This window comes from Rattus norvegicus, chromosome 9 (assembly GCF_036323735.1).
Source record: "Rattus norvegicus strain BN/NHsdMcwi chromosome 9, GRCr8, whole genome shotgun sequence".
Lineage (NCBI taxonomy): Eukaryota > Metazoa > Chordata > Mammalia > Rodentia > Muridae > Rattus > Rattus norvegicus.
The window spans coordinates 20,025,291-20,046,250 of record NC_086027.1 but is presented as its reverse complement, the minus strand read 5'-3'; the positions used below and the strand labels follow the sequence as shown (position 1 = coordinate 20,046,250).

The 20,960-nt window shown below is 51.8% G+C and overlaps 2 protein-coding genes across 20 annotated transcripts; one reads left to right on the top strand and one right to left on the bottom strand.

The window, feature by feature from the left end:
• Positions 1-81: 81 nt before the first annotated feature.
• On the bottom strand, positions 82-4,144 carry Tspo2 (translocator protein 2). 11 transcript variants are annotated; one of them, XM_039084457.2, is made up of 6 exons: positions 3,581-3,679; positions 3,038-3,132; positions 2,074-2,146; positions 1,485-1,674; positions 670-811; positions 82-451 (listed from the first exon to the last, which is right to left on the bottom strand). In XM_039084457.2, exons 2-6 carry the CDS (start codon positions 3,107-3,109, stop codon positions 275-277), a joined length of 654 nt encoding a protein of 217 aa, XP_038940385.1. In that variant the 5' UTR covers positions 3,110-3,132; positions 3,581-3,679; the 3' UTR covers positions 82-274. The 11 variants fall into 11 exon arrangements, with proteins under 11 accessions (XP_038940385.1, XP_038940391.1, XP_038940393.1 ...); XM_039084463.2 differs by lacking the exon at positions 2,074-2,146 and having other exon boundaries at positions 1,485-1,579; positions 3,581-3,684; XM_039084465.1 differs by lacking the exon at positions 3,038-3,132 and having other exon boundaries at positions 1,485-1,579; positions 1,948-2,146; positions 3,581-3,659.
• Positions 4,145-5,167: 1,023 nt separating this feature from the next.
• On the top strand, positions 5,168-20,532 carry Unc5cl (unc-5 family C-terminal like). 9 transcript variants are annotated; one of them, XM_006244422.4, is made up of 11 exons: positions 5,168-5,800; positions 5,934-6,017; positions 6,180-6,460; positions 11,804-12,253; positions 12,731-13,031; positions 14,296-14,558; positions 15,223-15,324; positions 15,432-15,499; positions 16,310-16,410; positions 16,838-16,951; positions 19,066-20,532. In XM_006244422.4, the coding sequence occupies exons 4-11, from the start codon at positions 11,869-11,871 to the stop codon at positions 19,286-19,288; spliced, it is 1,557 nt and encodes a 518-aa protein (XP_006244484.1). In that variant the 5' UTR covers positions 5,168-5,800; positions 5,934-6,017; positions 6,180-6,460; positions 11,804-11,868; the 3' UTR covers positions 19,289-20,532. The 9 variants fall into 9 exon arrangements, 6 of the variants coding, with proteins under 6 accessions (XP_006244484.1, XP_063122913.1, XP_006244485.1 ...); XM_063266843.1 differs by having other exon boundaries at positions 5,934-6,460; XR_005488861.2 differs by lacking the exon at positions 5,168-5,800 and having other exon boundaries at positions 5,851-6,460; positions 19,066-19,472; positions 19,569-20,532.
• The last annotated feature ends 428 nt before the right edge of the window (positions 20,533-20,960 follow it).

The window sequence follows — 20,960 nt, the reverse complement described above, 5'->3', positions numbered from 1 at the left end:
GTGGTCCACTCGCCACTCCTACAGAAGCTTCCACTCTGCAACCCTGTATCCCAGGCATCCACACTCACCTCACGTCAGGCCTTCAGGGTCAACAACAGGGTTTTATTGTGTGTCAGAAAGCGCCCCTTGTTTTCTACATCTCTCAAGTGTAAGGAGATAGGGCAGCAGGAAGATCCAGGAGTGTGGCCACACCACTTAGCCCCACAGCTTCTCCGCTTTCTTGCCGTCCTCCCTCCTTCTGTATCCCGGTGCTTCAGTTGCTCTTCTTGGGTGGCTAAGGCTGGTACGACGGACACAGGCTGTCCCTCCACAGGCGGTAGGTGATGGCGGTGGTCACAGTGAGCCAGGCCAGGTAGGGCAGCAGGAGCAGAGCAGCCAGCTTGTTGATTGGTTGCCAGATAAGCACCATACTTGCCACCAGTCCATAGAGCAGTAAGAGGTCCAGGAGGGCCTGGGCAGAAGCGTTGGGAGGATGCAGCCATTGTTTCTCACGAGCCAGGACCCTCTGCCTTCCTACGGTACTCTGACCCAAGAGATCCCATCCCTGGGGCACTCTGCACACTGTAGGGATTTTGAATGTGTCGCCTGCTGGTTCCTGATATCAACTATATGGCGAGGAGCCCTCTAGTTTCACATTCTTCTCCCATCATGGAACACCGCGTGCCTTACCAGCCCGGGGCTGTCAACTACCAAGAACAGCATCAAGAAGGTCCAGCTGAGGGCCAGCTGGAAAGAGTAGAGGCCGAGGGGCAGGGCTAGGGACCACCGGAAGCCCCCTCCGAGGTCCTTCCATACCAGGTAGGAGGCGTAGCTGCAGAGAGAAGGTGTTCTGTAGAATAAAGGTCCTCTGCCTACGGCCTCTTCTCTGTCAAGGGAGTGACCTGCCTCTGGCTTGTGGGCAGGTGGGTGTGAGCATCACTGAGGGCCAGGGGAGAGGCTAGAGAGATGCTTCAGCAGTTAAGAACACTTCCTGCTGGGGCTGGAGAGACGGCTCAGTAGTTAAGAGCACTGACTGCTCTTCCAGAGGTCCTGAGTTCAATTCCCAGCAACCACATGGTGGCTCACAGCCATCTGTAATGGGGTCCGATGCCCTCTTCTGGTGTGTAACTGAAGATAGTTACAATGTACTCGCATACATAAATAAATTTTTTTTTTTTAAAAAAAGTCCTTCCTGCTCTTCACTTCCTGTTCTTCTAGAGGACATACGTTTGGTTCCCAGTGAGATCTGATGCCTTCTTCTGACTGCCGTAGGCACTCACACGTAACATATACTCACACAAACATGCGCAGAGACAGACACACAGACACAGACACTCGTACACATAAAGTAAGATAAAACTGGGAGAGCTTGTGGAAGGAAGTGGGTGGGAGGAGTTGGGTATCCTGGAGAAGAGGCAGGAAGTGGGGAGGCTTGGAGAGGAGTTGTTGGAGTCTTGGATATACAGGACACTTTTGCTCCCGCCGCTGCAAAGCCACACACTCACCCCATGACAGAGTAGATGGTCGCCCACACGAGCAATATGACCTTGTGGGGTGGGCACCAAGGTAACTTCTTCTCATCCTCACACCGACTGGATAGCTGATGAGTGAACATCCAAATCAGGATGGGCCCCAGGAGGGGCACACCCACAAAGACAGGTCCTTGAAGCTGCATTCTCCACAGAGGGGCAAGATCTGGGGAGGCAGAGAGCATGCTGGGATAAGCCTTCCTCTGTCCTTCTCTTGGGCCTCCAAACCTTATAATTAATTACCCAGCCAGAGTTCCTCACTGGAGATCTAGTCGTGGAGATCCCCCTGTCTTGAGCCCAGTTCTAGTCCTGACCCCTGAACCGTCTCTAGTACCCCGCCCCCCTTTCTGGGCCTTATGTTCCCCTCCTACGCCACTCAGCAGACACGGCAGGGGGCGTGGACCACTTCAGTGAGGTTAATCTGGAGTGGTCACATTACTTTCTCTACAGTGGCCATCTGACTCCTGGAAGTCAGGACCAGGTTTGATCTTTATCTCCCTCCAGAGGCGTCACGGGGCTGCCAGGCAGATTACAAGCGGTTGGTGTCTCAAAGACCGTGTCTCACTGAAGCTGACAGTGACCATCGTGGAAGTAACACTGTTGTGTAGAGATTTCCTCTGAATCAAAACATCCTTTTCCTGCAAGGAGGAGGGAGGAGGGAGGAGGGGGGAGGGGGGAGGGGGGAGGGAGGAGGGGGGAGGGGGGAGGGGGGAGGGAGGGGGGAGGGGGGAGGGAGGAGGGGGGAGGGGGGAGGGGGGAGGGAGGGGGGAGGAGGGGGGAGGGGGGAGGGGGGAGGGGGGAGGGGGGAGGGAGGGGGGAGGGGGGAGGGAGGAGGGGGGAGGGGGGAGGGGGGAGGGAGGGGGGAGGAGGGGGGAGGGGGGAGGGGGGAGGGGGGAGGGAGGGGGGAGGGGGAGGGGGGAGGGGGGAGGGGGGAGGGGGGAGGGGGGAGGGGGGAGGGGGGAGGGGGGAGGGGGGAGGGGGGAGGGAGGGGGGAGGGGGAGGGGGGAGGGGGGAGGGGGGAGGGGGGAGGGGGGAGGGGGGAGGGAGGAGGGAGGAGGGAGGAGGGAGGAGGGAAGAGGGGGAAGGGAGGAGGGAGGAGGGAAGAGGGGGAAGGGAGGAGGGAGGAGGGAGGAGGGAGGAGGGAGGAGGGAGGAGGGAGGAGGGAAGAGGGGGGAGGGGGGAGGGGGGAGGGAGGAGGGAGGAGGGGGAGGGAGGAGGGAGGAGGGAGGAGGGAGGAGGGAGGAGGGAAGAGGGGGAAGGGAAACTTATTCGTTGGTTCACCATGCTGGACTTAGATGGGACTGTTTCTTTAAGTTTTCATCAGTGTCCTTTCTGGGGCAAAAAGATGTTTGTCCATATCTCCCCAGGAAGTCACACGGCAGCCATGTTCTGAATGTAGGAGCCAGGGACTGCTGGGACAGTTATAGTCCCAATTGTCCTACTCGTCAGCCCCAATCTTATCTCTTTAGACCAGACTGGCACACTCAAGAGGTTGGTCTGCCCAATTCAGGCGTGGCCAACGGACGTACACTGTAGATCCCTTTCTCTGAAGGCTTCACTCTCGACTGGCTGCTCCTGGTGCCCCAGGATGTGCTCCACATCTCTCCATTCCCACAGGTCTGGTCTGTAAACACAGATGCCCAGATTTCTGGTGGCCTGACTTTCAAGGCCACAACAGTCTGGTCTTTGATTAAAAAAAAAAAAGGTCATGGTCATTTGCATCTCATTTACATGTTGCTTTCTCTGTGTGCCATTTGCATGTAGGCCAAAGTTTAGACTCTCCTCCAGCTAAGGGCCCAGCCAGTATCAATCTTCTCAGTTGCTTACGGTATTTCAGCCTCTGTCTTAAGATCAATGGAACTTGACAGAAATAAAAATCCGATTGTTTTGGTGTGCTAGAGTGACTGACAGATCATGGTGCGTATCTGCCTCTCACTGTCTACTTAGCCGCCTTCCCATCTCCCTACCTCAGGGTTTTTAATCCAATGCTGGAGTCTCTCTCACTGACTGGGCTCACTCTCTTTTTACCTGCTATCCATCAATCCTCCTGTCCCCAGGCCTTCCTGACTTACCTCAGGCACACACCTCCCAGGCCTGATGATTCAGGATGTGTATAAGGCACAAGCCAACGAGAGACTGGAAAGAGGTGGAGCCAAGCTCCTGGTCGACCTGCCCTTCTCTGATAAAAAGGGAGATGACATTGTGGGGGAGTCTCTCTTGCTATGTGCATGAGCGCTCCTATCCACAAGCTTCTCCCTGATCTGTTAGAGTGTGTGTGCGTGTGTCTGTGTGTGTGTGTGTGTGTGTGTGTGTGTGATAGTAGGGATTAAATGAGCCCAGGGTTTATGTTTATTTTCAAACACTCCACCATGGAACTTCTCCTTCTCATCTTCCCCCTCACCTCAGCTGCTTCTTGATCTTTGCTGAGAGCCCCCTTGATGCTGAGATCTGGACCGTCTGTAAATAACCCAGCCTGGAGCCACATTCCAATTGGTACCTACGTTTTCTGTATGTCCCAGCTCTGTGTCCCTGGGGATGGTAGGGACCCTCAGATTTCCCTAGAGCCTTTCTGGAAGCAGATGGTCACCAAGTGAGGCCAGCACCAGCTTTGGAAATGAGTTCATGATCCATGAACACGGTCCCTGATTACAGCCTCCCGGTTGGCTGGGAACTGGAAGTTGGCAGGGCTTCCCCAGCCGCCAAGCACTTTGTGCTTCAGAGATGAAGGTGGCAGGCAGTGGAGGTGGGTAGGGAATCTGGGCAGGAGTGGCCCGGTGCTTTCTGGCAATGTTCTACCTCCAGGCCACCATGAAGGGGGTCAGGGGAGAATGACCCTGTCTGCTGGCAAAGTCCAGGTTTCTGTGTGACTCAGACAGCTTTGTGTAACAAAGAAAGACACCTCCCCTGTTTGTTCCCTGTCAGGATTCTGGGCACCCTTCCTTGCTTGTCCTTAGGCTCCAGGTCCCCTTTACCAGGCTGGCTGCTTTCCATGGATACCTAGTGGCATTCAAAGAAGCTCTCTGGTGTGTATTTATCTCCCTCTCCTTCCCAACTATTCCCAAGGGTGCAAGTGGAGGAGAAGGGGTTGCAGAGAGAGACAAGAGGCTGGAGAATAATTAACTAAAGAAGGAGAAAAAGCTACTTTATATTTTCTTTTGTGTGTGTGTATGTGCACACACATGTGCATGTACATGTGTACATGCATGTGCATGTGTAGGAGGGATAGTTATGCACATGTGGAGGCCAGAGGACAACCTAGAGCCTCAGTAGGAGCCTATATTTTATTTATTTATTTACTTAGTTAGTTAATTATTAATTTATTTAATTTTTTGAGACAGGTTCTCTCTCTGGCCTGGAGCTCAAGTTGGCTAGGCTGGCTGGTCAGTGTGCCCAGGGTCCTGCCTGTCTCTGCTTCCCCAGTTCTAGGATTGCAGAGATGGGTGGATTCTGGCTATTGAATTCAGGTCCTTGTGCTTATAACACAAACACTTTCCTGACTAAGCTATCGTTACAGCTCTCTCTCTCTCTCTCTCTCTCTCTCTCTCTCTCTCTCTTTCTCTCTCTCTCTCTTTCTCTCTCTCTTTCTCTCTTTCTCTCTTTCTCTCTCTCTCCTTCCCTCCCCTTCCTTTAAGTCTTGTTTAGAGGCTGAAGAGATGAATCCATAGTCAAGCACCCTCATGCCTCTTGCAGAGGATCTGAACTCAGTTCCCACAGCAAGGGCCTTACGGCTGTCTGTAACTCCAGCTCAAGGGGATCTGATGCCCTCTCCTGGTCTCTGAGGGCTCCCGTGTACAGATGACATGTACTCACACAGACACATACATAAAAATGAAAAATATATTAAAATTGCATTTTTATTTTTGATCGCTGAGTAACTACATATTCATTGGGTATAATGCAAGATGTCTTGATATGCCGATCCACTTTGTAATGATCAAATAAAAGTAATTAGTATATTCATTTCCCCAAACATTATCGTTGGGATTGTGAGAACAGTCGAAATCTTGTTTTCTAACTATTTCAAAATGTAAGGTACACCACTGTTAATTATAGACACATTGTTGCATGGGAGTCTCGGAGAGCACCAGGACTTATTCTTTCTAACAAACTGTAATCCATTGATCAGTATCTCCCCACCCCTCAGCTCCCCACTCTTCCCAGATTTCCTTTCTGCATTCCCATGTTTATTGAAGCGCTCCTCTCAAAAGCCAAGATATGTAGTCAATGCAAGAGCCCATGGAAAGCTGACCGGGTGTTGAAGATTCAGACAATACTCAGACAGCAGACATCAGGTGGGTAACTTCTCCCCACCACCACCAGGGGCAGTGTCCTGCTACAAAGGGCAGTGTCCCGCCAATTCTGAGGGGCAGGGAGCAGATACGTGAGTTCTCCACACTCTATACCTGTGTGATCTCCCCATGCCAGAAGGACTACAGAGACCAGAGTACCTGGACCAGCTACACTGTCACCAGGGAGTTTCTTTGAGCAGCAATCTCTGGCCCAGACCCTGTAAGAATCTTCTGACAAACTCTGGCAAAGGTTCCGTTCTCTAGTCTTCTGCCATACTGCCTTTGGTAGGGACGGCCGCTCACCAGCAGAGGGCACTGTGACAAGAGGGTTTCTAGATGCAAGACCTGCACCAAAGCTGCCTTTCTTCCTACCCCCTCCCAGACCTGCCCTGGAAGTGTACTGACTTCTGGCATCCTCTGCTACTTCCGATCTTTACCTGGACTTGGCCGATGGACAAAGACACTCTCCGCCTGCCCCCATCCCCCACCAGCAGGACCAGGAGGCTGGACTGTGCCGGGAAATGGTAGACCACACCTACCTGGATTCCCCGCCCAAACCTACTTGTCTGCTGGCCTGAAGACTGGTCTGGCAGACCTCTCTGTTTCTTACAGAGGGAGCTATTGCTTCTGGACGGGCCCCGTGGGTAGCCAGTCGACATTAAGGCAAGTGCTATCTGGGGCAAGGGAATGGGTATACTATGGGGTCCAGGGAAGAGCCAGGGATGAGCCAGGTTTACCACCTTGTGGGGTGGCACAGGGAGAGAAGGAAAGAGGTCTTAAGGAAGGGCTAGTCCTTAAGGAAGGACTCCACTGTGGTCAGGAGTGGGGGCATGAATAGGGGCCTTGAACCGGGTGTGGCTTCATTCATTCTGTCTTGGAGTGTGTGTGTGTGTGTGTGTGTGTGTGTGTGTGTGTGTGTGTCCTGGTACTGGGGTTTACAGACTTGGGGTTTAGAGATTTGGGTGTACGAGACAAGTGTTCCACCACTGGGCTACTTCCTCAGTCCCCTTTTGACTTTACATTTCTGTTTGTTTGCTTGAGACAGAATCTTACTATGTAGCCCTGGCTGGCCTGGAACTCACTATGTAGACCAGGCTGACTTCAGACTCACAGAGATCTGCCTGCCTCTGCCTCTCAGGTGCTGAGATTAAAGGCATGCCCCACCACGCAGGGTTCTTACTTTCTAAGACAGGCTCTTACAACATTGCCTGGGATGGTCTTGAATTCCATCTGTTTGTTCAGGCAGGCTTTGAACTTGTGATCCTCCTCCTCCAGTCTCCGGGGTAGCTAGGATTACTGGCTTGTGCCCGCCAAGCCCAGATCAGGCTCGTACTTACTACTGTCTTCAAAAAGCACTCGGCACTCTATCAGGAGGTGCGGTGAGAAACAGGAAGGAGGGGAGGGCTAAGTATGTGCAAATATGAACAGATCTTTGCAGCAGGAGTCTGGGTCTTTGTTCTGAAGGCAGGTGACAATGGAATTCTAATGCCCCTTGTTTAGGGGAAATGCTACCCAGAGTGCTCTGCACTCTGGAGACAGTCGAGTTGGAAGAATTGGGTTCTGAGGAGTCCAGTGCAGAGCTGGAGAAGCCAGTGAGTTTGTAGCGCTATAGACTAGCCTCCTACTAAACTTTGGCTTCTTTCCCTTCTTGAGATCAGAGTGGGGGATGGGGTGAGGGCTAAGAAAGTCTGGAAGAGTGATCCGCTAGACCCCAGGCTGGGGCTGGGGAAGAGTTAGGTTGCTTCAGGCCAGAGAAGTGAGCAGGCTCCCTTGAGAGGCCCAGGGAGCTGTAAGGGTGGTACACACCAATTTTACAGGTGAGGCAGCCGGGCGAGGGGACGTGACCCAGTGAGGTGGAGGGGATTTGGACTCTGGTCTTTAGAGGCCCTGAGAAGGCTGTTGTTATAGTAACAGAGTAGTTCCTCCCATTTCATTCTCTTGTATCTGCCCCTCCCTGCCACTGGAACCTTAAAGGGCTGGCATGAAATGTCATCACTTGTCGTGGGACCCAGAGATGCCTTTATTCTATTTGGTTCCCTTTAGTTCCCCCTCCTCTTCTTCTCCTTCTCCCTCTTCTCCTGTTCTCCTCCCTCCCCTCTGTTTCTTCTCTTCTCCCTCTTTCTCCTTCTGTCCTTCTCCATGTCTCCCCCTCCTCCTCCTCCTATTTCCTGCTTTCTTGGTTTTATTTACTTTGCGTGAGTGTTTTGCCTGTGTGTGTGTGTGTGTGTGTGTGTGTGTGTGTGTGTGTACCATGATTATGTAATGCGCACAAAGAAGAGGTCAGATTATATTTAGGACTGGAGTTATGTATGGTCATGGGCCCCCATGTGTGTGCTCAGAATCAAACTCATGTACTCTGAAAGAGCAGCCAGTGCTCTAACCACAGATCCATCTCTAGCCCCTTCCTTTTTCTTTCTTCCTTCCTCCTTTTTTCCTTCCTTCCTTCCTGCTTGTCTGACTTCCTTTGAGATGCAGTCTCATTATATGTCCTCAAACTCTTAATCCTCCTGTCTTAGCCTCCCAAGTGCTGCTATCTCAAAGCAGAACCATCCTTCTCTTCTTCACTTCTGTTCTTTTCTCACCCCCCCCCCTCTGGGAATGAAGAGCCCTAGGAGGAGTGGGGTAAGTGGGTGTGTGTCTCTAAACCCATCACTCCCAGCTGGACATCTGATGCTGCTCCTTAACAATCCTTCCTCATTCCTGCGTCAGGCAAACCCCCCTCAGCTTCCTTATCTGTGCAAGGAAGACACAAACAGCAGTGGCCCATGTGAGGATGATGTGAGCCAAGCCGTTACTATTACAGGTTTCGTAGTCGTAACTATCATTAATGGTGAAAGTGCTGAAGGATATGAGGATTGGGGGAACTTGCCTCCTTAACTAAGCCTGCTTCCGGCTACTGCCAACTTGCCTCATTCACCTGTGGCCTTGCAGTTGGCCTGGCTGAAGCAGGCTGAGGCCTCTAGGTTGCGTTTCAAGGTCACATGAGCCAAATCCCATCTCCTGTACACAGTTAGGATGCAGGGGAGACCGGTCCCTCCCAGGTTCTCCATGATGCTGATGCAGAGGAGTGTCTGTCCCTGTTGGGAAGGGGCTGGGAAGGGAGAGAAGTCTTTTAGGTCTTCGGGAGGGAACGAAGTGTCTAAGCTTAGCGTCAGGCGACTGGTGGAGAGGAAGGGGGCAGTGGAAGCTTTTCTGGTTATCGAACAACCCGATAAATGACAGAAGCCTCCTATGAAGGAAGACATCTTGTCTCCAGGAATCCAGCTGCCAGATGGAGAAATTGCGTTCCTTCAACAGCTCTTCCGGGGCTGAACAAGACGTTGCTGGCACTTTTGGAACCCACTTCCCCCACCCCTCCTCCCCGGTGCTCATGTGCAGCTGGTGAGAAAGCTGGTGTGACAACATGTAAGGAAGAGCTTCTCAGGCCGATTGACAGCCGGGAGATTGTAAACCACTCGAGGGCTGCATCGAGCCAAAGCCACGGGCCGGAGTGCACAGGGCATGGAAAGTCTGGTCCCACCCGAGTGTGGGGCCTTAGGAATTAGCAGGGTTCAAGGAGGAGATAGAAGGGGGGAAACAGATGCAAGGGAGCTGACATGTATACTGGAGGTTACCAGAAAGTTCCAAACTTTCAATGACTACCACTGCTAGGTTATCAGGTGAGCCCTCAGTGAACGTGTGCTTTTAGCTCACCTCAATTCATCTCTGCAGGCCGTGCCTTTCCCCCCTTCTTCCTCTTTTTCTCTTTTTCATTTCCACTTTTAACTTTTGCTGATCATGCTGTACTGAGTGACTGGGAGCTACCTTCGGACCTTTCGGGCACAAGGCGGGGCATGAATAAACACACATCTGCATAGTGCTTTATCATCTACAGGTGTTTCTCACATGACCCCGCTCCAGCCCCATTAATTGCCAGGTAGAGGTTTTTTTTTTTGTTTTTTTTTTTTTTGTTTTTTTTTTGTTTTTTTGTTTTTTTTCCCCTCCGACCTTCAAGAAATTCGAGGAGGAACCATCAGATTGGACTTAGAGCTGAGTATCAGAGAGCCTGCTTAAGATGTGCAAAGTCCTGGGACTCCAGGTCTCCCTCTCCCAGGACTGGGGTGATGGCCCAAGTGGCAGTGTACTTCCTGTGCAAATATGGGGACTGAGTTGGATCCCTGGTACCCATGGGAAAATCTGTGTGTGGTGGCTTGCATTAGTGATCTCAGAACTGGAAAGGGGGAGATAGGTGGATTCCTGGGGATTATGGCCATCCGTCCAAGCCTCCACAGTGAGCTCCAGGAAGTCCTAGTGAGAGAACCTGTCCCAAAAACAAACAAACAAACAAACAAACAAACAATCAAACAAACAAACAGCCCAAGCCAGGAGCAGGAGAGATGTTCATCAGTTAAGAACATTGCTTGTTCTTCCAGAGGTCCTGAGTTCAATTCCTAGCACCCAAATGGTAGCTTCCAACCGTCTAAAACCGTCTGTACTCCCAGTGTGTTCTTACATCCTCTTCTGGTGCGCAGACATACATGCAGACAAAACACCCATGTACATGAAGTAAGTAAGTAAGTGAAAGCCCAAACAAACCAGCCAGCCAGCCAACTCACCAGCCAGCCAGCCAGCCAGCCAGCCAAACAAACAAACAAACAAACAAACAAACAAAAAGGTGGGGTCTGGAGAGGTAGGTAGCTCAGTAGTTGAGAGCATTTGCTGCTCTTCTAGAGGACCAGAGTTTGGTTTCCCAGCACCCATGTCAGGTAGCTCACAACTGTCTGTGACCCCCGATTCAGAGGAATCTGATGCCTCTGACCTCTCTAGGCACTAGATCTCCTACATGTAATTAAAAAATGATAAAAATAAATCTTTTTAAAAAAGCCTAAGGTAGATAGATGGGTCCTGAAGAGTGATTTTCAAGGCTGACATCCGACATTCACACGCATGCTGTCCTACACGCACAGACACACAATTATAAAGCTTACACAAAGGGCATGCCTGTGGTGAAGAGAATCCAAGGAATACAGAGATTGCTAGAATTCATTCCCGTACGTATTCTCCAGTGGTCACGACTGTCAGTGGGGATCACTAGAACAGGCCGGGGCTGTATCTTTCCAGACTCTTCCAAAGACAGGAGTCGTTCCCTACAGAGCGAGTGTGGACTGCAGAGCTCATATCCGCAGCATGCCAAAATAACACTTGAGCATGTGGGATTAAATACAAATTCTCTCTCTCTCTCTCTCTCTCTCTCTCTCTCTCTCTCTCTCTCTCTCTCCACCCCTCAACCCCTGCTCACACACATGCAGTATGCCTCAGGCTCAAACCCAGGGCCTCGTGTGTGCAGAAGCCTCTACCCTTAAGCTCTTCCCTCAGCTTATACATGTGCTTTACACTCACGAGATTGGAGGTTGCTTTTTTCCCTTGCACATTTTTTTTTAAATGAGGGTTCATAGACAAAGGTGGATTGTGTCTTTGAGATGCTATGTAGCTCAGGCTGGCCTCCAACTCAGGATCCTCCTGCCTCAGCCTACTGATTTCTAGAATTATAGGTGTGTATTGCTACTGACTCAGAAGTAGATGTTTGGACGGGTGAAGACACTGGGGTAAACTAAACAATACATCGAGCATAAAGATAAAGTGATTGGCAGGCTTTGTACTCCTGTCCCCTAACTCTGGACACCAATTCTTTATGTCCCGGGATTTACTTTGCTATAACTAGGTCGCGGAGAACTGTGGGAAGCTCTTTATTTTTGAGACAGTGTCTCAGTTGATAGCCCAGGTTGGCCTTGAACCCCAATCTTCCTGCCTCATTATAGCTGGATTTAGAGATGTGTACCACCATGCCTAGCTCTGGAAGGGGTGTGTGTGTGTGTGTGTGTGTGTGTGTGTGTGTGTGTGTGTGTGAACAAATGGGGGGAAGGGAAGAGAAAGGGGAGGGATATTTCTGCAGGTGATGTAGCCTTGACTTCCACACATTAAAAAGACTTAGGCCAGTCCCACTGACTCTACCCACTCTCCCTCCAGGCCCTCGGCCTTGACTGATGCAGGGGTGTGGAAGAGCCAGCAGCACTGATTGAGTGACCAGGCGGATGAGCCCCCAGGAGAGTTCTGTGCAACCTTTCCAGTTCCTCCTGCTGGTGGGGATCCCTGTGGCCAGTGTTCTTCTTCTGGTTCAGTGTCTTCGATGGCACCGTTGTCGGTGGCCGCCAGGGTCCTGCCAGAAGCCGGATGACCCAGAAGAGCCAGTGTCCCCATCTACTCCATTACCAGAATATGAGCTCCCAAAGCAGTGCCAAGCCCCCACGCTACCGGAGGTAGCTGCATTCTATCAGGAACTCCACATGCCTACCCGGGGCCAGACCATCACCCGACAGCTGATGAACAAGCTGCTGGTGTTTTCTGCTCGAGAGGTAGATCACCGCGGCGGATGCCTGATGCTGCAAGACACGGGCATCTCCCTGCTCATCCCTCCAGGTAACCACTCCCAGCCTCCTTCTGGGCAAGGACTTCTTCAGACATCAGGTTAGGGTACCCTACCTGAGCTCCACCCATAGACAACTTTGGAATTTGGGAAACTGTATTTATAGTTTAGCTTCTTTGATTCCAAAGATGGCATCTCCACTTTGGGCAGGGGACAGTTTACCAGCAAGTGGAGGTAAAATGCTTGGCTTGAAAGCCAGCCTGCTGTGACAATTCTCCAAACAAAAGAAGGCAAACTGTGGTTCGTAGTCACACAGATCCCCATTACAAGTAGCTATGACCCTGGGAGGAAACGGATGACTGCCTTGAAATTGCACCCCAAGATAGTTCATGGTGGGCTTCCTCATTCCATTCAGCCTCTCAGCATTCTGCAGGCTCGGGGCTCTGATTCTGTACCCACTATGACTGGCCTCCTCCAAGGGGCAGAACATTTCTAGTTGCTAGACTCACTTCCACCCTTTGACTCTCCAGGTGCCGTGACCGTGGGTCGCCAGGAAAGGGTGTCCTTGGTTCTGGTTTGGGACCTGACAGATGCCCCGTCGTTGTCTCACAAACAGGGACTAGTGAGTCCTGTGGTGGCCTGCGGCCCTCACGGGGCCTCTTTCCTGAAGCCCTGCATACTCACATTCAAGCACTGCGCCCAGCAGCCGAGTCAAGTCTGTGCCTACAGCAGCAATACCTCCTTGCTGGATGCCAAGGACTGGAGGCCCCTGGGCCAGCCGGGGACTCATACCTCCAGGGATGAGTGCCGTATCCTGCTCTCTCACTTCAGGTGGGGCTCTGTCCATTGGCCCGTCCTCCTCCTGTGCATCTCTGATTGTCCCCATTGGCAGGTCCTCTCGGTCTGTGTTTCTCTGACTGTCTTTTCTCTCTGCCTCCTTCTTAGCTTTGTCTGAACTCCCTGTGCGTGTCCCTCTCTGAGCCCACTGTTCTAATGTTCATGATAGTCCTATCCTCAAAATGCCATCTGAGACCATGACCCCTTGCTGTCTCAGTGCCTGTATGGAGGCACGCGGTTCAACTCATCCCTCTGTCTCGCAAACATGTCCAACCCACAACCCACAGGCAGCCTGAATATCTACAAACAAGACCCAACACAAAATAGTAGACCTTGCTTAGAACATTAGATTTTTTTTTTTTTTTGAAATTCAATTGCGTGGTTCTTGAATGTGACTTTGCGGATGACGTCATTGTGTTCAGTGTCAAAAGGTTGGGCACTCCTGTAGTGAGTTTGCCCCATCTCCACATCTGTCTTTTAATGCTGCCTCTGTTTACCCTGTGTCTTTTTTCAGGACGGTCTCTAAACTCTTAAGGGTAGCTTGTCCCCTTCAGGCCCATGCCATGTCTGTCCTCCATCTCGTAGGCTCTTAGATCCCCTGTTTCCTATACTGCTCATCACCCATTGACCTGAGAACCATGTGTACCCGCTTCGAGTCATGGGGACCCTGTGGTGACTTCATCTCCACTGCCAGATAATGCACACTGGCTCTCCTCCCTAGGAGGTGGCGGTCACTGTATTAGTACTGTCATTTACTGCCGTGACATGGACTTGACATAAGCAATTGAAGAAAGGAGTAGTTAGTTGGGTTCCCATCGCAAGGGTACAGTTAACCACGGCGGCAGGCGTTTGAGGCAGCTTGACCTCTTCAGTCAAGCACTGGAGAAAGAGATGGCTTTCACTACTCCGTTTGTTTTTTCCGCCCAGTCCGGGAATCCCATCCTGTTCATCAGGGTGGGTCTTGCCACTTCTGTAACTCAAGTGACAAACTCCCTTATTGATATGCCCAGAGATTTGTCCCCAAGGTGATTCTAGGGCCTGTCAGTATGAACACCGCAGTCCTCATGGCCCACTCACTTCTTGATCCTCTAAGCCACTCTGTCCTTCACCTGGTCCTCCCTCTATGCCTATTTGGAGTGGTCTCCTCACCCACATAGAGACCCCTCAGATGACAGGAGCCTGGTGGTAGGCACCTTGGGGTCTATCCGATCTTTCTGGGTGCCTATGTGTAGCTCTCTGCCATCCTCTCCCTCCACAGTCTCTACACCTGTGTTCTGGAGCCACCCCTGGGCCAGACAGCCCGCAAGTGGCTGCAGCTGGCAATGTTCTGCTCCCCACTGGCACCAGGGCAGACACACCTTCAGCTGCGCGTCTACTTCCTAAACAATACTCCCTGCGCCCTGCAGTGGGCTATCACCAACGAACAGCCGCATGGAGGACGCATGCGCGGGCCCTGCCAGCTCTTCGACTTCACTGGGGCCCGAGCAGACCAATGCCTGAAGCTCAAGTACATCTCCGAGGGTGAGGGGAGTGGGCCCCAGGGGGTGAAGGATAGGAAGTTGGATAAGAGGGAGGCCCCCCCCTCTAGCCTTCCAAGAAATCCAGAAACCCCAGGTTTATTTCCTGGAATGGGTTACCAGTGGCCTTGTGAGGACCTCCTGGCTTTGCTCTCTTTCCTCTATCTCCTGCTCAGCCCTTGCCAGCCTAGAACAGAGGGACGCTAGGTGGGAGGCTGGAAGTGAGAGGAACCTTGGATTGGGAATTGTGTTCTGAGCTTGTCTGCCTGCCAGGGCCTTTTTCTTAAAGCTCGAACTGCTGGCCGTGTTTCTGGAATCCTCTCTGTGATTGTGGACAGGCACATTTCTGGGGGTGTTCTGCAGTTTCAAGAGGTCAGGTAGAGGATGGGAGGCTGAGGGCTGTGTGTGTGTGCGCGCGCGTGTGTGCATGCGTGTGCGTGTGCGCGCGCGTGTGTGTAGTAGTAGTAGTATACTACTAGTATAATATATTCTAGTACTAGTAGAATAAAAGCAAAGCCATAGAACAACCACTTTGAGGCGGCCCCTCAAGCTCACTGATTCCCATTGGCTTGAGACCCTTCTGCCTTGAGCCATCCTGATGCCTCCCCTCAACCTCTGACTTGGGGCAGGCCTTACCCTCTAAGGCCCTCTGCCCTGTCCTTCCCCAGGTTGGGAGAATGTGGATGACAGCAGTAGCCAACTGGTTCCCCATCTCCACATCTGGCATGGAAAGTGCCCCTTCCGTTCCTTCTGCTTCCGGAGAAAGTCAGGTAGGCCAGGAGCCCCGTTCGATCCTGGTTCTCCCCTCCTAGCCACCCTGCTCTGCAGTCCTCCCCTGAGTCTTTTTCTTGCTCACCCATCTTGCTTCTCTTTGTAGCCAATGGGAATGAAGAGTGCTCGACTTTAACCAATGAGATCATTGTCACCATGCACACCTTCCAGGATGTGAGTTGTGCAGAGGCATAGAGGAAGGGCAGGGCCTTGGAAGGTCTAGGAAGGGGGATGGGTCCGGTACACACTGCATAGGGTCCTAATTACAAAGCAGTGAAAGAGGACGTAGAGCCACCATGCCAGATCTTTGAAGGACTTAGACCGACTGGCCCCCTAGCTATTCTGCATCCCTGCGCCCTTTCTATGGATGGATGAATGCATCAGAAAGTTAAAAAACCCTCGAATCCCGCATTAACTCTTTCTTCCAACTTAGGACCGCTAGGGGGCATCTGGGAGACCTGGTCTCCTCCAAGGTGACCATCTCCATGTCTCTTTGGGGGGTGGGGGGAGACTAGGAAGGAAGGAGGGCTTGACCAAGTTGGGGGGGGGGTAGATATTTTCTCCTCCTTCCCTCTCTCCCTCGCTCCCTCCCGCAGCCTCAGGGAAGAGATGAACAGGTCAGGTTTGAGAGTGTTTGGAAAACCAAAGTAGCATGTTGCAAGATGAAGGCAGGCAGCCAGCCACACCTTGTCATTTGGGGATGAGAGCTGGAGGTCAAGCTCTGTGACTGGGTGGTGGCCTGTGTCTTCTGTGTTCTGCCAGCATAGGATGCACCGTATGCAACTTTATTGTTCTCAGGGGCAAACCTCAGTCTGACTGTAGGGTTCTGCAGTCTGGGAGGCAGAGGATCCAGGGTGCTGGGTAGGGAGGGGGCTGTATCTTCTGGCGACAGGTTGCAAGAGAGTCATGAGGAATGGAGGGGGGCTCGGGGAAGGAGTTTCTCATGACTCCCTGAGTGTGTCCCCGTCCCTGTTGGTGATTCAGGGCTTGGAAACCAAATACATGGAAATCCTCAGATTCCAGGCCTCAGAGGAGGAGACCTGGGCGGTTCCCCCTCCTGTCTCCCAGCCGCCCCTGTGCAACAGGTGAGTAAAGGTGGCTTTGGCTACTGCCTAGGGATGTTCGCCAATCCTGTCTCGGCACCAGTAGGTAGAGAGGATGGGAGAGTGACTGGATCTCTGTGTGTGTACATACGTGTGCGTGTGGTGTGTGCATGTGTGTGTGCATGTGTGTGTGCATGTGCGTGTGTGCGTGCGTGCGTGTGTGTGTGTAAGCACATGGAGGCCAGAGGTGAACCGTGGGTGTTGTTGAGGTAAACATGGAGCTCTAGATAGCCAGCAAACCCCAGAAATCTGCGGGTCTCCTTCTCCTCCTGTGGCTAGGTCACACGTGCGTGCCATCACACTAGACTGTTTATGTGGGTGCTGATTATTGAACTCAGGACCTCGTGACTGTGTGGCAGCCCTTGGGCGTGGAACCTTCCTTCTGTAAACCCCCTATTCCCTGCCTCAGGCTGCCCCCAGAGCTCTTTGAGCAGCTGCAGATGTTGTTGGAGCCCAGCAGTGTCACTGGGAATGACTGGCGCAAACTGGCCTCCCACCTGGGGCTCTGTGGCATGAAAATCCGGTAAGCCACAAGTACATCTATAGTGGAGTTCGAAGGTAGGCTGGGGTGGGGGACTTCCTGATATCCTGGGAGCTGCGCTAGGAATAAGGGGGTGACTTGAAAGTTAGTGAACAGCTACTGAGTCCCTCTAAAGTCCCTTTGGGACAGCTCTTTCTGTCAGTTCTACATCTTCAAGGGCCAGAGTGACTGTCACCAGACACTCAGGTTTGTATACTGGCCACCTCTTTTCCTCGTATTCCCAAAGAAGTTGAGAAATAGAAACTGATAAAAAGCTATGTCTAGTTTAGCCAAACTGGGGAGAGAAAGACTCCAGTTCCTCATCACTGCCTTAGAATTTAGTCACGGGACAAAGACCAGAAGACAGGTAGACTCTCTCAGGGTCTGGGGAAGGTGACTTGGTCCCAGGACACCCTCAGGGTCTCAGTTCTCTACTACAGAGTTTTATTTTAACATTGTTCAAGTCCAGGGATGAAGGATGCAGATGGATCCTAAGTTTCCAGTTATTTTCTAAGAGTCTCCGGGATTTTTTGGTGCAGTGATGTAAACACCGCCCTCTGTATGTCCGAGCTTGACCAAGTTCCTTCTTCCTAGTTCATTCTTTGGATAGGTGTAGAGTGGACACCATTTGTATATTGTCACACGCCTCTGTGTCTGTCCTGTGAATTTCGAAAGTGAAAGACACAAAGTAGTGAGAGCCTCACAGTTGAAGAGAAGGGTCCCGGGTGCCTCTGCAGAATTTAGAACACCTCGCTGTCGCCCCAGGGCTTCAAGCCCATTCTTTTGGCATGAGTCTGTCTCATTGTAGGGGGTGCAATAAATATTTCACAAGGAACCATACAAGTCACTGGTACTAGCTTGCCACACTGTAGCTCAAGGCACAGAAAAGAAGATTATAGGATGATGTGTGTACAGTGTGGAGCAGGACGCCTGTTGCTTGTTAACACAGTAGGTGTTAGCCATCACGGTGGCAGTGCAACTGGAGCTCCTGCCAAGGGGCTCGCAAAGGGATCAGTAGAAGAACCACTCCGTGCTAGGTCCTAGAGTCCAGGCTGTGAATGCAGCAGTCAGAGATGAGCTAGAGCCAGACCTTGGAAGCAGAAGAGATTTAAACAGTTGTCAAGTGCTTGTCTATGTGCCTGGATCCAAGAGTGAAATAGGTTTTCGCCTCCCAGGAGCACAAATGATCGATAACAAGGGGCTCTGAGAACTTGAGAATAACAACAAACACTCCGGGTGCCCCCTGTGTGCGTTCAGTATTACAGAGCACTGAAGAGAAAGAGACAGAAACAGTTGAAGAAGAAGAAAAAATAACCAGAGGGCTGCAGAACTGGAATAAGAAAGGACACCAGAGAGGATGCTCCGGTTGGGGGGAGCCGCTGAGGTGCAGAGTAGGCGCAGAATAGGTTAGAGGTGGGTGGGGACAGGAGGCTTAGGATGGGGGGAGGACAGGGCAGGTCAGAAAGGCACAGCATCCCCAGCATGAAGGAGGCAGTCAGGAGTTGGAGATTGGCTGCTAAGTAAAAGGTACTCTGAAAGGTTCCCAAACAATGGAGGGTCGTCATAGTAACTATGAACGGGATCCAACACAAAATCATAAGCATACTTAAAGCATGGGCTTGTTTGTTTGGTTCCTTTAATGTTCATGGTTCCCGAGTGAGAAATGTGTAGCTAACACCTGTCTCAGTTTGCTTTCTATCGCTGTGATGAAGCACCATGACCAAAAGCAACTTGGGAAGGAAAGGGTTTATTTGCTTATCGCAGCAACAGCCCGTTTTGTAGGCAAACCAGGGCAGGAACTCAAGGGAGAACGGGGTGAGGTGGGGTGGAGGTGGGGAGTTGTCCTGATGCAGAGGACATGGAGGGATGCTGCTAACTGCCTTGCTCCCATGGCTTGCTTAAGCTTGCTTTAGTATACCACTCAGGTTGACCTAAAAGGAGCCGAGGGCTGGCTTCTCTTAGCTTGCAAACCCCCGCCCTTCATGGGAAGTAGGCAAGGCTAGCAGGAGCGGAGCTCAAGGAGGGGAGGGGTGGGGTGCAGAGGTGCGGAGTGGATCTCATACGTCTCCTGAGCTCCTTGCTCTCCTCTCATCATTACCCCTGGCCCTTGGAGACAGGTTCTTGTCCTGCCAGCGTAGCCCCGCCGCGGCCATTCTGGAATTGTTTGAGGAACAGAATGGCAGTCTGCAAGAGCTGCACTACCTCATGACCTCCATGGAGCGGCTGGACTGCGCTTCTGCCATTCAGAACTACCTTAACCGGACTCCGGGGGACAGCCCTACCAGGTTGCGCGGAGGTACCTGGGAGAACTGTGGCCTAGAGCTGGATGAGAAATTCTAAGCAGGCTCCGCGGCCGTGCAGGGTGCTTCAAGAGGCCATGTCATGCCATGCCTTTGAGCTGGGGACCAATTCTGCAGTTCCAGGTGGATCGAGCTGGAACCCCCAGTGAGGCCAGATAGCCTTATCATCTGCCCTGCATCAGGATAACTCTGTATCCTACCGGCCAACTTTGCCCTGCGTGCAGGTTCGCTCTTGGTCAGTAGGGGGCGCGGGAGTCTGGGAGATGGCCACAGCTAAGCCAGCTTCCAAGATGCTGTTTAATTTTCTCGCGGACGGCCAGGTGGCCCTGCAGGCATACCTCAGAGACTGCTCAGTCCACAAATATTCATGGAGCACTGAGTCTCAGCACCAAGCTGGGATTGTGAGGAACGTCGGCTTCTTTGAACTTGCCTTGGAGTCGGTTCTTCGAAATGGAGATGTTCTACCAGCTAGCTGAGAGCAACATTCTTGACAGTATCTCCCTGTGGTTAGGGGATGTCACGGGTGTGTAACTTTGTTGAGAAGGGAGGGCGCTGAGGTGGGCTGGAACAAAGAGAAATCTCTAGAGAGGATATTGGGGAAGATCTTTGGGGGGCTCGGGGAATAGGTGGGTGCACAGGGTGGGTGCACAGGGATGCTGTAACGAGCTCGCTTCATTGATGTGAGGGATGGGTAGCAGAGGGTTCAAGGCCCTGCTCCTCCCCCTTCATCTCTTCACGGGCAGCTCCCACCTTGTCTTCCTTCCCAGCCATTGTTTCTCTCATCACGGAGCTGAGAAGCCTCAGGACGCACACCCCCTGCCTCTCCGCCTCCAGCTGAGAGTGTTAAGTCTCCCGCTTCCTTTTCCTGCCCTTGCCCTGTCTCAGAGTCAGCCTCTCCGTTACTTGTGTCTTCATGTTGCTCTGTCTCCATCTAGCTATGGAATCCCATCTTTGTGTTTCTTTCTCTATTAGGAAGAGAAATCCAGTCACTCCCTCAGGCAAGTGTCTGAGCTAATGCTATGTATGAAGGCTACTGAGAGAACCTCGGCTATTCCAGGAGTGAACGAGTAGAGCTATTTCCCTCACAGATCAAGATCCCCCTTAGGGTCAGGATTAAAGACTAGGGGTTAAAGGACCCCCATCCCCGACCCGATCCAGTCAGCAGTGCTGGCTACTAATACTCCTGCTTACGGATAGTTTTCTTCATTTGTCCAAAGGTAGACAATCTCTTTGGAGGTAATAACAATCCGCTTCGGTATTTAATTAAAATATTGGTACTTTTGATTGGTGAGCAATATTAATTATTAGATGTGAAAATGCCTTTCTTCATAATTCTGTTTTGCCAAGATTGATACGAAGGTCTGAATTTTTAATTTTCGATTATATAACGTGTGGATATGTGTGGGTGTGAGCACAGGTGTCAATGGAGGGCAGAAGAGGCCGTCGGATCCCCTGGAGCTGGAGTTTCAGGAGGTTACGAACCTCCTGACTTGGCTGCTGGGAACTGAACTCTGGGTCCTCTACAAGAGCAGTGTATGACCCTAACCACTGAGGCGTCTCTCCAGCCCCCAGTGACTTTGGATCATAAGATCATACAAACGAGCATTTTGCAATTTGCTCTTCTGGGATGAACACAGACCGGTCACTCAGGCAGCTCATTCCTCATTCTTGAGGCAAGCCTTCAGATTTGGGGTGGATGCTTCCTCCATGTT

Bases quoted from the DNA above. Each gene is read 5' to 3' on its own strand.
- Tspo2 (XM_039084457.2), bottom strand. From the start codon at position 3,109: ATGTGGAGCACATCCTGGGGCACCAGGAGCAGCCAGTCGAGAGTGAAG. The intron at 1,675-2,073 runs GTGAGACACGGT...CTGCCTCCCCAG, and splicing joins GATGGTCACTGTCAGCTTCA to ATCTTGCCCCTCTGTGGAGA. The intron at 452-669 runs GTAAGGCACGCG...GCTTCTGCCCAG, and splicing joins TAGTTGACAGCCCCGGGCTG to GCCCTCCTGGACCTCTTACT.
- Unc5cl (XM_006244422.4), top strand. From the start codon at position 11,869: ATGAGCCCCCAGGAGAGTTCTGTGCAACCTTTCCAGTTCCTCCTGCTG. The intron at 13,032-14,295 runs GTGGGGCTCTGT...CTCCCTCCACAG, and splicing joins ATCCTGCTCTCTCACTTCAG to TCTCTACACCTGTGTTCTGG. The intron at 16,952-19,065 runs GTAAGCCACAAG...CCTTGGAGACAG, and splicing joins CTCTGTGGCATGAAAATCCG to GTTCTTGTCCTGCCAGCGTA.